Here is a 15,705-nt window from a genome sequence, read left to right as displayed (position 1 = left end):
TGTGGAAATGTATAATATCCTGATACATTTCACTTACCTGACAGAGAAGGACAAAACTAATCTTGAAAAATGAGAATGAAACAAGGTCACTGATGTCCTTGGCATAATTTTAAATGATGCATAGCATTAAATGTAAGTAGAAAAAGAAAAAAACACTTAATTAATTTTCTACCGACTTAATTCAATTGAAAGGTAGCATTCATAAAGCACTGTCTGGGCAACAGCCACAACTATGTAATAACACTGCAGAGAAATTAGATTTTCATGGAAATTTACACTATTTGTGTAGTCCACCTTTTGATGAAATCCTATGATAAATTATTCAACAACAGCGCCGAACCAAAGGGGCTCAAGGGTCAGAGGTTACCAGTGCAGCCGCACGATGTTAAACTCAGATCCCCTGTGTAGTTCACTAGCAGCAACACAAACCTGCTCGATGCATTACAACATTATCAACAAAGATGTGTTTTTTTTTCCAGAAGAGAAAAAGCACTAACATATCAGCACCCCACCCACCCCAGCCCAAACATCATCCAACCATCAAGTTTGAACATCTGTGGGTTCTTGAGTGTGTTAATTTCAAAACAACATGAGAAGTGCGTGTTTATTGTGCACACCAGTGTACCAAATACTCTGAGTGGGAACTGAACGGGGAGAAACGCATTTGTTAAGAGTACAAGATGTGTACTGCTGCTGCTTGGCCTCTTGAAAAGTTCTCTTGCTATGTTAGGCCTGCTTTTGGCATGTCACTATGGAAACTTGGAGTGGAGACGCAAACACAGTCCCTCAGAGCTGCGACGGAAGAGATCTACCTGAATGAATGTTCATTTAAAACGGGCATAATAAAACCTTCTTCAGACAATCAGACTAGGATTGCAGGCTACTGCGTATAGAATGCTGGAGTTTTCACAGAGGAAGTCTAAATTAAAATAATTATATATTGAATCTCCTGTGGGGAAGGAATGAGGCTGTGGAATAATGGGGGAGATGCACGCCTCGTGGGATTTGTCAGGACTGAAAGAACAAAACCAAACACAAAACACAACTTTTCATCATACCTCAGAGCCGCTGGCTGAGCTCGGGAGGAAGTGTAGGAAATGATTGGCACTTGCACTCGGAGTATGTGCCGTTTAAATAATCATTCGGATGAGGATTTTTTTTTTTTTACGAGTACGTAGTCTGATGTTCCCTCAGGGATAGGCTTTAGGTCAGACCAGTGGAGGGATGGAATCAGAAAAACAAATACAAATGTTCTAGTAACAAAGCTTGGCTTTTTACACCATTAGGAGAATCCCAGAGAAAGCCCTTCCATTTCTCATTATACCACAACATTGCACTTAATTTGAATTCTCTGACCTTCTGCTTTCTACGCTGCAGTGTGAAGATTAGGCAAACATGTCAGGTCGTTTGCCATTTTTATTTATTTCTGAAGCGACTAACCCCTTTCAGCTACATTAACTGCTAAAGTGGACTGTGGAGCTTCATTAGTCTTCCTCATTAATGCAGATCCCGTCTTACAGTAGAGGCTACCGGTTCTCCGGCCATTGCGGTCTTGCAAGCTGGTGTAATGACTCACAGCAGGGATACATTCCTAACTGTGGTAGAAAGAATGGAGCAACAAGGAGCCCAGAAACAAAAAGGCAGCACTAACCTTTATTCAAAATTAAAACCAATGATTTCCATTATTTTATGTAAAGTAACATGCATCAGTTGAGGGGTGTATAATCTCATTCAAGTGTGTAAGTTTTACTGACAACTGCAATATTTAAAATGTTGTAGTTGAACAGTGATATGGTATGAATTTTGTATCCATATCTACTAATGCTGGGAAAGAAAAAGTGTATTTCCATTGAGGATCAAGGCATGCCCTAAAACATCAAATGTTGTCTCGAGTGATTCTTGTAGGAATTTTTTGGCAGCCCTGTCAAAACAATTCTGCTGCAGCACAGGGTTTAACAACATGATGTCAAATCCCATTAAAGACACAGTATTCTCTCGGCTACCTCAGAATCCCATTTCCCACAATCACACAATAGTTTTTAAGATTTTCACCTGAACTAATTGCGAAAAACACACAATTTGTGAATGAGCCATTAAAGAAAATAAGTGACAGAAAATGTAGTATACATTTGTTGTATGCCTTTTAAAACAAATCAATATTGTAGTACTAGTAGAATAGAATCTGCCGTCACACCTTTATGTAATGCATCTATCTTAAGCGTCTTTTTCCTTCTACTGTAAAAGGAGACTGCTGTCTGTTGGTGAAGGGACATTTTTAGAAATCACTATTCCTCACACATACATTTGTAGTAAGACCTGTCTTTCTTCAAACGCCTCTCCTCTTCGTCACACTCTACCCAGATGTCAGCCCAGATGTGTGCAGCTTGGACCAGCCGTGCCATTTTGGACAGGTTCTCATTTTTAGTAACATTCTTCCACCTCACAATATATCCACACACATTCCTCCAATGTATTCAGATTCATGCCAAAAACAAGGGGACAATTCACTGAAGACTGGCTATGCTTTCAATGAAGACTCTAGGAATCCAGCGAGGTGCAAACAGGAGGTTCTTGTACACAAAAGGCACGATCGACCAGGAGATTGAAAGTAGAGGACAGCCATTGAAAGGAATGAAACAAAAGACAGCAACCACCTTTTTTCTTTTTTCTTTTAGTATTGGTGAAAGCAGAAAAAAACAAAAAAAAAGGAACATCAGCCACTCATTTTCTTATTTCAGGGAGAACACAGAGGATAGCTCAGAAGTGAAACCGTAACAGTTTAGGTAGGATACAGAGCACAAAGAAGAAATGACAAAAGATCATAGAAATTAAAACGACTCGCAGGAAGAAAAATACATCCCTATTCAAATCTCAAGGAGGAGCTTAATAGATAAGGATCTACTTTTGTTTTTTTTGTTAGAATTATGACAATTTAAGAGTATTCATTAGGCTCAGCTTGCAAGTGTCCATTTTGACTTGTGATTATTATTTTCTTTCAAATGTATTTTTCCCAATTTCACAATAGTGCATTCAATCTCCGCTTGGCGAGTTGATTTGTTGATATATAGATGCAGTCGTTCGGTCAGTACAGAGGGCATCCACCCACGCACTTCCCAATTGAGGGGTGCTCAGGATTTGATATTCAGAGCACGGGCAGACCTCTCGTGGTGCCAATCACGCAGCCTGGCATAGCGGGGGCTCTGGATTTCAGTAAGGAACTTTTCCCTAAAGAAATAGAAAAAGGAAGAGACAGAAAGCAAGGGGATGGGGGTTGGGAGGGCACAGATGCAAAGCAAGAATATATCAAGGATATGAATAAGAAAGATCTAAAACCTTCAGAGATCATTTGGGGGAAGTAAGCATGCCATTTAAGGAACTCCTGTTTACATAAGCCTTTTTGATCCGTGAGCTTTATTACGTCCCTGAATGCTATTACACTTGAATACATATCTTGTGACTTCAATTTAAAGTACTTATTTTTATACAATATAAAAGCAGTAGCGATTTAATACTAGTGCATGATGCATTTGCTGCTTTGCGTCTGCAGTCTACGAGACGCACACATGACTAACACTGCTATTTTCAACATCCAAAGGGTTTAGGGTCATATTTTTAAACTTAACCCGCAGCACACACTGTCTAACGCGACCAAAACCGAAGACCGGTCTGCCACATAAACCAAACACGTTAGTTCCACAAAAAGACACGGGATACCAAACACTCACTTAGTTCTCTTACACCATGAGTTCACACACCGTTCACAGCAAGCTTACAGAGTGAGAAGCCTTTTACAGGTTTATCTAAATTTTCATTTCCTGCTTTTACAGCGGCAACCCATGCATTCGCATCACACCTACGGAGGTTTTGCCGCATACGGGCGACAGAGTTCACACAAGGGCACACAGTGGACCTACCTGGTCCTTTTTAAGTTCTCATCATCTGGATCCTGCACTGAGGGAGCCAAGAGATAAAAGACTTCAGCACCAGTCCCATACCAATGAGGAAAACGATGCTTAACCTCTGGACACTCTTTCACAGAATCACGGTGGACTTAAAGATTGTGCTGCTCTTAAGATGCGCACACACAACTGCATATGCGACATTCTGTAGGCCATTAAAAACAAAATGTGCAATTCTTCCCTTCAAGCATATTACATAAAAATAATCATTTTTAAAAGTGGTACAGAAAAATGGCATGATAGTTTGAGGAGTACTGCCTGGGAGCAGCGGAACCAGGATATAGTGACTTATGATGCTGATAATGAAGAGCAGAGGTTTTTTTTTGGGGGGGGTGGTGGGGGGGTGGGGAAACTTCACATATTCCTACTTCGGAGACAAGTTGAAAGGGAGGTGGAAATGAACTCCGATAGATCACAGTATCAGAAACACTGACGGATATCACCTGCAAATGAAAATAAATCCGACTGCTGGAATTGCACGTTTGAAATAAACGCATGAAAATGTATTAAGTGTGAAAGAGAGATCTCGCTTAGCAAAAATGTTAAGAGATTCTAAAATGTGGAAATATGCAGGCATCTCACATATCCCCCTCTGCCACCCGAGCCCCTGCCCTCATAACCATCCACAGCACACAGCGGACACTGGGAGCCGGCTCCTCTGACTTACTGAAGTCAGTGCCTGTGAGCTGGGCCAGAATTCGGAAGGAGCGAGACTGGGTGGTGCCAGTCCTGGGCTGCCAGTCCTGCGTGTCCTCAATCAGCCTCTTCTTGCTGGCATCATTGGCTATAAAACAGGGCACACTATCCATCCTCAGAGAGTGCCTTGTGTGGAGCAGTAATCAATGGAGAGAGAGAGAAAGGGGTGGGAGTTGGGGGAGAGGGGGTGATTAGCACAACGCCTCACTTTCTGGCTGGGTGTGCATGCCATCTCTGAACCTAAGAAGCCCTGCTAAGCATCAAATCCAAGGAGCAAAGACCTTATTACAACACCCACCTTGACATGCATTGAGCTGCAACCTTGAAACAAAGCTGTGGTGTTAGTCTAACACGGACATCCTAATTTTGGGAGGCAAACCTGTGAGGTCAGCCAGTGTTGGCATACACCATTTTCAACATTTTCCCCAATAATGCACACAATGCTGCCGATTACCCGAGTGCTGCGTTTCAAAATCGAAGTAAAATTAAAACGTAAAATAAATATTAAAACCAATTACAGAAACATGAACAGGTTTAAGAGATTACAAATCTAACCCATTTCCTTGCATTCAACCATGCGTTTCCCTATCACGCTCCCTGTCTGGGACATTTCTAAATACAGAATGGAAATGCTGGCAATGCAACAGGAGAGGGCGCTACCGCTCCAGCTTAACTACAGTGGAATCATAATTAATGAGAAAACAAAACTATCATTTGCGGTTCGTATGGGGGGGAAAGCATTGTGAAGTTAAAAGAGGCTCCTTCGTGGCTTAATTTCCCAGTTAGACTTTTGAGTATCTTTCCAAACCCAAGTCTTTGGAGAGGCAATTGGAAAATGACCAGTAATCACTATGCGTGTCAACCTGAATAAGATCACATTCTCGGGGGTCTGGCACTGGTTAGGAGCAGCTCCTCTTGCGATGTAAGTAAAGGACAGAGGTCAGCGCAAACTGCAACCTGATCTCCACTGCCAATGTGTTCTTGGTGCTCATGAGGAAAAGGTTTAAATTCCTTCAATGAGTGTAAACTATTTCTGCAGGTATGTAACACGTATGACAAGGGAAAACCATCTTAAATATATATATTCTAATAGTCTTGTCTACTTTTATTTTCACAATTAGGTTTATAGCTCAATCCTTAAAGGGTTTCCCTCCCTTTTAAGTTTGCAGCACATTTCAAAAAAATGAAAAACTCCTGCTATTATGCAATCAATACACATGCATTTAAACAGCTGTTACAGACATTAAAGTTTCAGCAAGTTGTCCTCTTCTTGGGAAACAAAACGGGTGGAAGCTTGTAAGGGTGTTGGTAACTATTCAAATAGCAGGTTAACCTCAAACATTAATCTGTTCTACTGGAGAAAAATGAAGAACATTTTCTAAACTGTTTTGGTTATTGAAACTAAGATTAAATGAAAGTACTTGATTCTAGAGCCTTAATTGCATCACCTGACAAATTGATTTTTAAAAAGCATCTACGGATAAATCATTTCACATTAATGCCCTGGTCAGGCATGTTCACTATTCTGCCGTCACCTCAGGAGGGGAACACGGCACCAATTAATCCGAACACGGCTCTCAAACTAGAATTAAAGCAAGGCATGCTAGTGTGATATGCATCAAGATCTTACTCGGGGTAGATGTCTGCATAGAAAGTTTCTGTAGGGACAGTACCCCTGTTGGAAAAGAGGGAAATAAGAATAGAAAGAAGTGAGACGGGATTAGACTGAAAACATGAAGGAAACATTACAAAGCAGAAAACACTTCTTGACCTGTTGACCTTCTTCACAAGTTCATTCATGTTCATCAGCCATTACAGAACAATTAAAGGAAGAAACTGGTTTGAGTAAAACAGTATCCCTTTAGAGTATACTTTTGTTTATTATTTAGTTATAAAAATATATTTTTCTAAAATGTTTGCAAAGCACACAAATAAAAACAGGTCTCTAGAGCATTTGAAAGTTTACATGCATCTGTTGGTTCACTACACTAAATGCAGTTATTTGGCCTACAATGCCACCGGAGTAACTATGCATTCCTTTAACATGGGTCAGTAAGCACTCCCTGATTATACAATCTCTTAGATACAGCTCACTGATTCTCTGGCCATCATAAAAGGCATTGTTAAGATCTAGCATGGTGAGGGGAGAAAAAACTAAACCCATAAGCAATGTGGCGATTCAGTACCCAGACAATTGTCTGTCAAGCAATGTTCAAAGTGAGAACAGAAAATGTGACCATGGTAAAATAAAGCAACAGTGAAAAGAAGGTAAGACCATCTGGCAGAACAAACTAATTTGGATTCCTCTAGGTTGGGGGACAAATGTAACTATCAAAAACAACCAGTATTCATATTTTTTTGTATCATAATTGCAGAAATGACAGAAAAGGCTTACTGACTTGTCAAGAGACTCCAGCTGCAGGGTGAAAGAACAGAGAAAGGAAAAGGGGAAAGAATCGTTTAGGACCAAGCACAACAGAAGAGATTTATCATTTAAACACTTCAAGGAAATTGGCAGGAGGCAAATTGCTTTTTTTGATGTAGAAAGAAAAGGCAAAGAACACCATGCTACAAGCAACGCACATTCATGTCAGTGGCGGGTTCCATTGCTTAATCCACAATACTACACAGACATTTTTTAATTTAAACTGGGTGCCAGGCAATAGCTTATCTGTAATCTCATTTTTGTCCACATACATTGATTTCACATCTACCAAACTGCAAAGATATGAAAGAAACGACCCCACAAGCAAGAAAAAAAAAAACATTACAATAGATTGAAATTGTTCTGACATGTCAGGAGTGTGGCCCCTGGAGTCATTCTATTTTACGTTTGTTAGACTTTGTTAAAACGATCATACGGTAGATATCGCAGCTGAAGGAAATAAATAAAAAAAGTCTTTGGGATGAATTACAGATCTCTCGACAAAAGGATAACAGAGTAGAACATTATCTGTATATTCCGTTATCCCATGAATAATTGTATCCTCCCCTGCTGTTTCAGAGACTTCCAACTCACCCCTTACATCTCTCTGAACAATAAACTCGCACGCAAGGGTATAATATAATAGGACTACACATTTTTGTAATAAAATATGAAATGACACTAGCAAAATTATGATTACTGAAGGACTTGTGCACATACATGCTCCCCATTCATTAAGAATTTAATTTCAATGTTCAACAGCCATTTTTCCCCAAGAACCTTAAAGTTTGTACGTTTCACATTGTCAGAAGATTCAGTTGAATAATTAAAAGATATGCTAATGTGAAGGTCTGGTCTGGATAGGATCAAACTTGCTTGGAGGAGGAGCTGAATGGCACCAATTGCAATGATTTTCAGCTTATAGATTCTGATGCATAACGGGCACCTCAGGGATTGTAGTTTAGGCAGCCAAAATAAAAATTGTCATTTTCTTCTCCTGGAATTCCAGCATTCCCCCTTACTCAAATAAATACTCCAGCAGCTCATAAAACAGCTGTGCATCAGGCCAACCTGTGCAGCCAGGACACGTGAAACCAAGACGCCCTGCATGTAACTGGGCTGTCCCGACAGATTTAGCTCCAGATACATTTGCTCAGGTCTCTCCAAGTAAGGCCGTTAGGTAACACGGCACCCCTGACTGCAGTAAAAGCAGCTTTGGGCAGTCAGCACATTTCCGTGGATGGGTGTAGGGTGGTGGACTAAAAACAGACACAGGCCTAGGAGAGACCTTGCCTTTCGCCTTGCCTCCTTAACCCTTCGACAACCATCCGGAAACAAGAATGGAAAACTGCCATGATGTTCTTTTAATGAAGCACTACAATTTAAGAGAGGCACAAGCAGTAGAGATCTTATCTTAACTGGGTGAAGTCATATGACAAAACTGTACCCTAGATAAGGAGCTCTGGTTTATGCAGATGAACCTATCAAAGCTCCCTGCGAGACAAATCAACTGTTCAGGTAACAAGGAAAAGTATCCAGTGACCGACAACTGGAATCTGAAGATACCCCTATAGTCTTTACATAAACCATTTCAAAGTTCGCAGCTTTGTGAGCATATCTGCTTTACTAGAAAACCACAATAAGTAAATTGTGCTCACCACAGCGTAGTAAAACACAGGTTACCAGATAATACTGGAGAAACCTGGGCTTAGAGAACAGACAGATACAGCGACCACAGATCATCCAATCAGTCTGCAGTACTGACGTCACACTGATCTCCACCGTAAACCTCGTACTTATGTCTGTGCGAGACCCAGATCACCTTTCAGTTATGCTCCCACCAATGCATCTCTGAGAACCACCTACCCATTGTGTTGCTGCTGTACATGAACCGGTGTTTGGACCCCAGGGTTAAATTTTGGCGCGCTGGGGGAGTAGGTCACAGGTTTCGTCGGTGGCCCGGCGTTTGAACTGTCGGAGCCAGCCCCAAATGGGCGTGGCACCTTATTGAGAGCCGAGCTGGGAGCAAAGGAGTACTTTGGCTGACTGGAGACAGGAGCAAGCGATCCCTGAGTGAAAAACAAACCAAAAACAACATACAGCAAACCGACATCGACATGCAGTTAGATAATACAACAAATCAAAACAAACTGTCCCAGATCCACGGATGACTACATTTTGGTCGACATACATGACTTCTCGCATTTGTAGGCCTGCAAGGCTAATATTTTCAGAAGGGGGCATCTATACTCTAGCTCCGTCTCTAATGTGGACATTTTAGATGTCTCAAAAGACCAATTACAGTCACAAACAAGTAAGTATTAGCAAGGCTGGCAGGCTTTTGGGGCGCATAACTATAGACCTTATCAGGGACAACACAAATCAGACTGTTCATTAAATGTTCAATAAAAATCCACAAAAAAGTAAGGACTAATGTGTGTATACCAACTCCACCCATACCCCCCTCTTACAATTCTCACTGTGCAGTATGGAAACACTTAGGAGCACTGTGTACACACTCGTCTCCTCCAAATATTTGAGCTGGGACGTGGCCAAATCAATGAATGCACCACACTTGCCATACATAGAATTGAATCTTTCCAGGTATCTGCTAGCTAGTCTTTGCACACCAGAATTTGTCCCCTGAAGCATCCTGCTCTCACAGTTTAGACGACAGAGCAATTTAAACTTTACCTTTCAAGGTTTCAAAAAAAAAAAAAAAAACTCAAAAAGCACAGCAAGAATACTGTGCCGCTCAGCTAACAGGAAGTGCTCAGGCCACATACACCTTTTCAAATTAGGTTTCCATAGAAATAGGGAGGGGCTCTGAATAGAATCTCAATCTGTGTTGCGAGTTGACTTTTTCCAGGATGGGAGATTCAGCGGATTACCCAGAGCACTGGAATCTGGGACAGTGTGCACAAGGATGCCCCTCAAAACATTATTTGCATACAGGGCTCTCCACAATAGTAGAAACTGCATTGCAGCAATTAAATCTGCAAAAATACACCAGGTCGCCACACTTCAAAATGAACAAACCATGAATAATGCTTTGATGGGTGTGACTGATGTGTCGGAACAGGAAGTAGTGCCTTTATGCACCAGCCCTAGGGTTTTCACAGTTCTGATGCCAGTGCACCACGGCGAGATGATTTTGCCAGGATGCTCAGCTGTAAGAGAACGAGTAGGGTTTCCCAAGCACATGCCATCCCAGAGGACACAATCTCATTGGATCGTTTGCCAGGTCACAAAGCCAGGTGTCACAAAACCCGGCTGAAGGCTCTTCAGTTTGCATTTCAGAGCATCTCCTGTCACATTACTGAAATACAGTACATGGCAATCTTCAAATTTGATAACCAGGGCATTGCCACGAACATACTGCCCCTGGCTAATGGCCAGTAAATAGTCTTTCCACATGGATACACGTAGATGTGGAGACTGTTAAACGTGAACAGTTTAATAGGGTTCATTGTTTATGTATTTAAGAGCGTAAGGTACGGAATAAAAACATTTAATGGCAGGAGGAGCATGTCTGAAATAAAATTTAAAAACAGGACTAACTGGCTGTGCAACTATTCAATAGAAATATGGGTAGGGGGCATAGTAAATAACTGGAAAAAAATAAATCCATGTACACCAACGAATTGGAAATGTAAAAACATTATTCATTTTTTGTTCTTGTTAATTCATTTTCAGAAATGGATCCTTACCTTCTGTTCTGATCCAGCAGTGTGGAAAGCCCTGCAAGATGAAAACAAATATTGTAGTTAAAATTTGCCTTCTAGAGACAAAAGGACCAAGCAAAGCAATGCACCTACATTTCAAAACTGCCCTCTTAAAGCCTGGATTTGAGATCATTGCTGAGATTTGTATTAAAATTCAAACAAAAACTGTACAATTTATAAAAGTGAACTGTATGCAAGTCAGAAGTATTCTCAAATCAATGGGTAAAAAATAAACCGTAAGCATAAAAGAAAAATGCTTGTAAAATACATTTGACAACTTTCATACCTATAGAAACATTCATAAACTGCAAAAAAAAAAAAACAGAAAACAGCCAATGAAGTTTACATGATACACAGCTTTATTTATTTATATTATATATATAGCATCTTCTGTGCCTATTGCGTAAACAGCAGCGCTGGGTAATATGACTCCAGCCGATCTGTGCGTTCAGAACTGTTTGCAAATAGCAAAGCATGTGACAAACGCTGCTTCCATTCACATACCTAGTGCTCCCACTGGGATATTAAATTGAATTGTAATTTACCTCCTGGTGTTTTAGAATGTATAGAAAAACATGTTCCATTTAAATGAATTTTAAGAATATACAAATTAACTCTAATAACAAAAAAGACAGTTTAAATTTAAAATTGTTAGAACAGGAAAGTAACTTCAAACAAACCGTAACAAAAATAAGTAACCTGGGTAAAGTAAAGGACAGAACTAAAATACACTACATTTAAAGCATTGTATTACATGTGATTATTGGATTGCACAGCTGCCATATGTTAAGGATAAAAACACACAATCCAAAGTGCAAACCTAGAGGGAGTGCAAATGTTATGAATATGACTGTATAAACCACAAAAACTGAGAACATGCAATTTAAGTCGGCACGCTAGCTCTTCAGCTCAAACTCTTTAGAAACGCACTATAGATTTGCATTCTCACTACTGATGTCAGGTTAATGCAGTACCACAATGCATCACATTAATAAGATCATTTTTTAAAAGTGCAGAGACTTTTAAGCATGCTTAACAGTGTACACACACTGGTGGACAACAGATCTTGGTATTTTACGTCATATACAATTTAAATCAAGGACTCGGAGCCATCGGTTAATGTGATATTGCAAGAATCTAGAATTACAACAAAAGCTACACATTTATTTTCCAGAATCTACCGCAGGAAGTCTGTTCTGGGGGTGTTCTACAGAAGATATTAAAACACTACCTTGCAATAACATTGTGTTTATGTTCAACCACAAATGGTGACCATTTTCAATCTAGTCATTAAAGAAGAGACTTCTAATGGGCCAGTATGCAGCTGGGAACAATTTTACTTTTCTTGATCTGTAATACCACCAGAGCGTAAAATATTTTCCCAGTTAACAAACATCTTTAAACAATTAAAGGCAACATGTCAAGAGATTATTCAGAAGTCACGTTTGATGTAGAAGGTAAAAAAAGGAAGTCCAACTGTAACCGGAAAAGCCTGTTGCATTTGTCAAAGAATCTTAGGAGAGCCAAACGCAAGGAATAACTATGAATTAAACACCATCTACAGAGCTGAGAGATGAATACCAAGCTCAAGGGCAGGACTGCAGGGCAGCTGTGTACAGAAATCTCCATAGCATTGTCACAGCACTCTGGATAAAGTCCAACTGAGAAACACTGGGATTTACTTACATGCATGTCCTTGATGTTAAGGACAGGGATGCAATTCCAGATCTCCAGTTATACCATCAAATTATATTAATACATTAAACATACTAAATTAAATCTGGACCTAAACTATGTTAAGTAATCCCACCTGCATCTGTGCCTAGAATAGGTTGAAATATAATTAAGCAGCTTTGAACATTACCGTGCCAAGTGTAGTTTACTGCGAATGATTAAAATACACAATATATACATTCACAATTTTCACTGTACACTTCATAAGTAGAGATGCACTGTATGCAGGATAAAACAAAACAAAAACAAACTGGAAACGACTTCGGTCTTGTCGAAACACATCCGATCTTTGTCTGCCCATTTTAAGTTACATTCCTAGAAAATGTGTTTTGCATCGATCTTTTAATCACAGGAATCTTGTTCTTGGGTGTTTGACATGCAGGCCTACACAGAAAGCGGTCTAGCACACGATGGGGCATTTATCCCTGATGATGACTTGTCACGGCAACACGAGGAATGCTTCTTATCAATAACAGAGCGGCTCCGAGCTATCGGGTCCGGTTCCCTGCAGGCTGGTCCTGACAGCAGCCGCTGTGTGGCAGCCAGCACGTTATAAACAGGAAACAGACAATGGGCTATTCTTCCTGCATCAAGCTGAAAGAACTCCCAGTTATCTTCTATCAGTGTAGATATTAACTTATCAACACGTGGCAGCAATATGAGCAGGAAATCCAGTGTGGCACAGGGAGGAACAGTGCAAAAGCTCAAGTTTTGTTTTATGGTTTAAAATACAAAATATGAGATAGCCAAGGAACCAAAGCATAGACTGGGATGTTGGAAGCAGGCTGCCCACCGAAAGCAAGGCACTGTGCGTTCATCATTCCCATTTGTAAGGGTGCCCAGTGTGAATCCAGGTCTTTCACAAAAACATAAAATGAGGAAAAATACAACACAATGAGGCTCTCATGAAGCACACATTTCCCTTCAAATGCATTTATGAAAGACCTACTAAAAGCACTTTTCTCAGTGAGCAAAAGACAATGTATTCAAATTAAATGGAAGGAAATCCAATAGAATTTCAGCAATTGCTTCTACACTTCCATTTACCTCAAGTCCGCAGCAAAATTGCAAATGTAGTCAGTCTTTTTATCCATTTGTCACAAGATCCTAATTAAGCCCAAATTGTTTGAGGTATAATTATGTAACCCAAAGAAAAAATACATCACTGGGGAGAGAAAAAAAAAAAAACACACACCTTTTTCACACCTCAAACAATGTCCTTGGATCGGATGTCAGCAGATGCATTTCAACGTGAATAGGAAAGAAGTGACAACCACACATCTGGTCTAGGTGTGGAGTCCAGGCCCTGGGGTCAAGTGCGACAGAGGGCAATGCTATAATATTTCACAACAGACCCCTGTGAATCCCCTTTGTGGAAGCCTAGCAAAATGGCTACACACAGGCTGATGTTAAAGCTAAAAATGTAGTCCATCAAAACACAGGTGCAAGACAGGTGTGCCATTTAAAAACACACAGCCAAGAGTTAGTGTCCAAGAGTTAGTGCTGATTCAGTCTTTTTATAGTACTAATTTACACTCCAGAAGTCTTAGTCACAAAACTGTAAAACTTTTCAGCAATCATCCAATTTCATAAGTAGGTTAGGTAAACCTTTTCAGTCCTGAAGACAGTCCAAACTGGCACGGTTATATTTATTTTGACAGATGAAACCAGAGATCTTTTAAATCAAGCTTAGCTGAACTGCATACTTTCCTTATGGAATCAGATACCTCATGTGTATTGCAAATGTTTCAACATGCATTTGTTCATTACCTCATCCCATAAAAGAGCGAACTAGGAAGAATCGGGGGGGGGGGGGATGGGGGCGTACAATACGATACAAACAAATTTGTAAATTTAAAGGACGCCAGTAAATTAAAATTGGAAAAGTGTTCAAGCATAGATCACGCATTTTCAAAAAGATCACACCATACATTTGCATAAGCCCCCTGTAGTAAAAGTGCTGTTTTCTAAACTGGGAAGGGCTTTCTGGGAATGAGCAGGAAACCACAGGGTGCAGTTCTTCCTCAAGTAATTAAGATTTTCTTTGGATTGTTTTTGTTGTTTTTCTGCACTGCGTTTCACAGCACAACGATAAGGCCCGTGGAAAAACAACTAGGGTTTCCATTGACTGGTCTGAGCGGAGCCGAAACTTTGCTCAATAACTGCAAAGCATAGAGGACAACCGCCATATAGAACAGCTTTATATGACCTTTGCCCCTCCCTCAAGTGTCAGTACAGCACTTAAGTATAATGCCGACATCTACACACGACGACGCATAACCAAAAGCTAAAGTGGAGAAGGCAAGGCGCATTTAGCACCATTGGCAGCCTCATTTTTCGCTTCCTTTGCAAATGCCTGGATATCCTCCAGTGAAAACTATCCTGCCAAAAACAACAGCTTCATTCAATCTTTGAGAAACCATAATATATAAATATTTAAATAACTATCAAAAAAAGTATAAGGACTTTCAGGGGAGCAAAGATGCAATAAAGTGTCAGAGATGGGGCATGAAGTGCTTGGGAAGCAAATAAAACAACCTGGGTCCTCATAATAGAGCCCCCGATTCCCCAGAACATGCCGAAGTGCTTTGCCGATGATGTCAGCATCGTGAAACTCCACCAGGGCCTGCCCTCCATCATCAAAATTAAAGTCACTTTAAACAGAGCTCGGTGTTCAGAGAACCATTCTACCGATGTCCGTTCAAATATGTTCGACTTACAGTATGTAAAGGGGAAAGATTAAATTGATATTCGCCAACTCTAAGAAAATTAATGATATTTCTGGTAAAACCTGAAGGCAGGAGAAGGGAGAAAAAAACAACAAAAAAACAGGAGAACGTTTTTTGGGCCTCACACAAACTCTAAATACTCCTTCCAATCTCTCCACAGTTGTCAGTCACACACCCACCTTAACCAACAGTTTTACACATCACTTTCCCCATCAAGCATGTTTACATAATTCCAATGCTTCAGATCCATTCTCTTACAAACACTAGTACTGCCATTAAACAGACATTGCACTTGGACTGAGTGGTTTATCTTGTAATATATTTTTCCTTTCCTCCCCTTTTACTTATGCAGCCTGTGTCTGAGATTTCACAAAAAGCAGGGAGAGGTTAATAAAACAAAAACCTTTGTTCCCTAGTCATTCCCAAACCAGCAAGGG

General features: G+C 40.3%; 1 protein-coding gene across 9 annotated transcripts in view; it reads right to left on the bottom strand.

Moving 5' to 3' along the window:
• pdlim7 (PDZ and LIM domain 7) overlaps positions 1-15,705 on the bottom strand; it is a 46,102-nt gene that overhangs the window by 6,271 nt on the left and 24,126 nt on the right. For 8 of the 9 annotated variants that reach the window (XM_066716550.1, XM_066716547.1, XM_066716552.1 and 5 more), the window contains 2 exons: positions 10,791-10,821; positions 8,947-9,149 (listed from right to left, as the gene is read on the bottom strand). In XM_066716550.1, coding sequence (XP_066572647.1) covers positions 8,947-9,149; positions 10,791-10,821 — 234 coding nt within the window. Of the gene's footprint in view, positions 1-1,626; positions 3,226-3,914; positions 3,952-4,626; positions 4,782-6,285; positions 6,331-7,054; positions 7,072-8,946; positions 9,150-10,790; positions 10,822-15,705 lie in introns of those variants that run through there. The other variant, XM_066716555.1, reaches the window with a different exon arrangement.

Source organism: Amia ocellicauda, chromosome 11, assembly GCF_036373705.1.
Source record: "Amia ocellicauda isolate fAmiCal2 chromosome 11, fAmiCal2.hap1, whole genome shotgun sequence".
NCBI lineage: Eukaryota > Metazoa > Chordata > Actinopteri > Amiiformes > Amiidae > Amia > Amia ocellicauda.
Note: the sequence above shows the minus strand (reverse complement) of the source record. Positions and strands in the feature narration are given on the sequence as shown.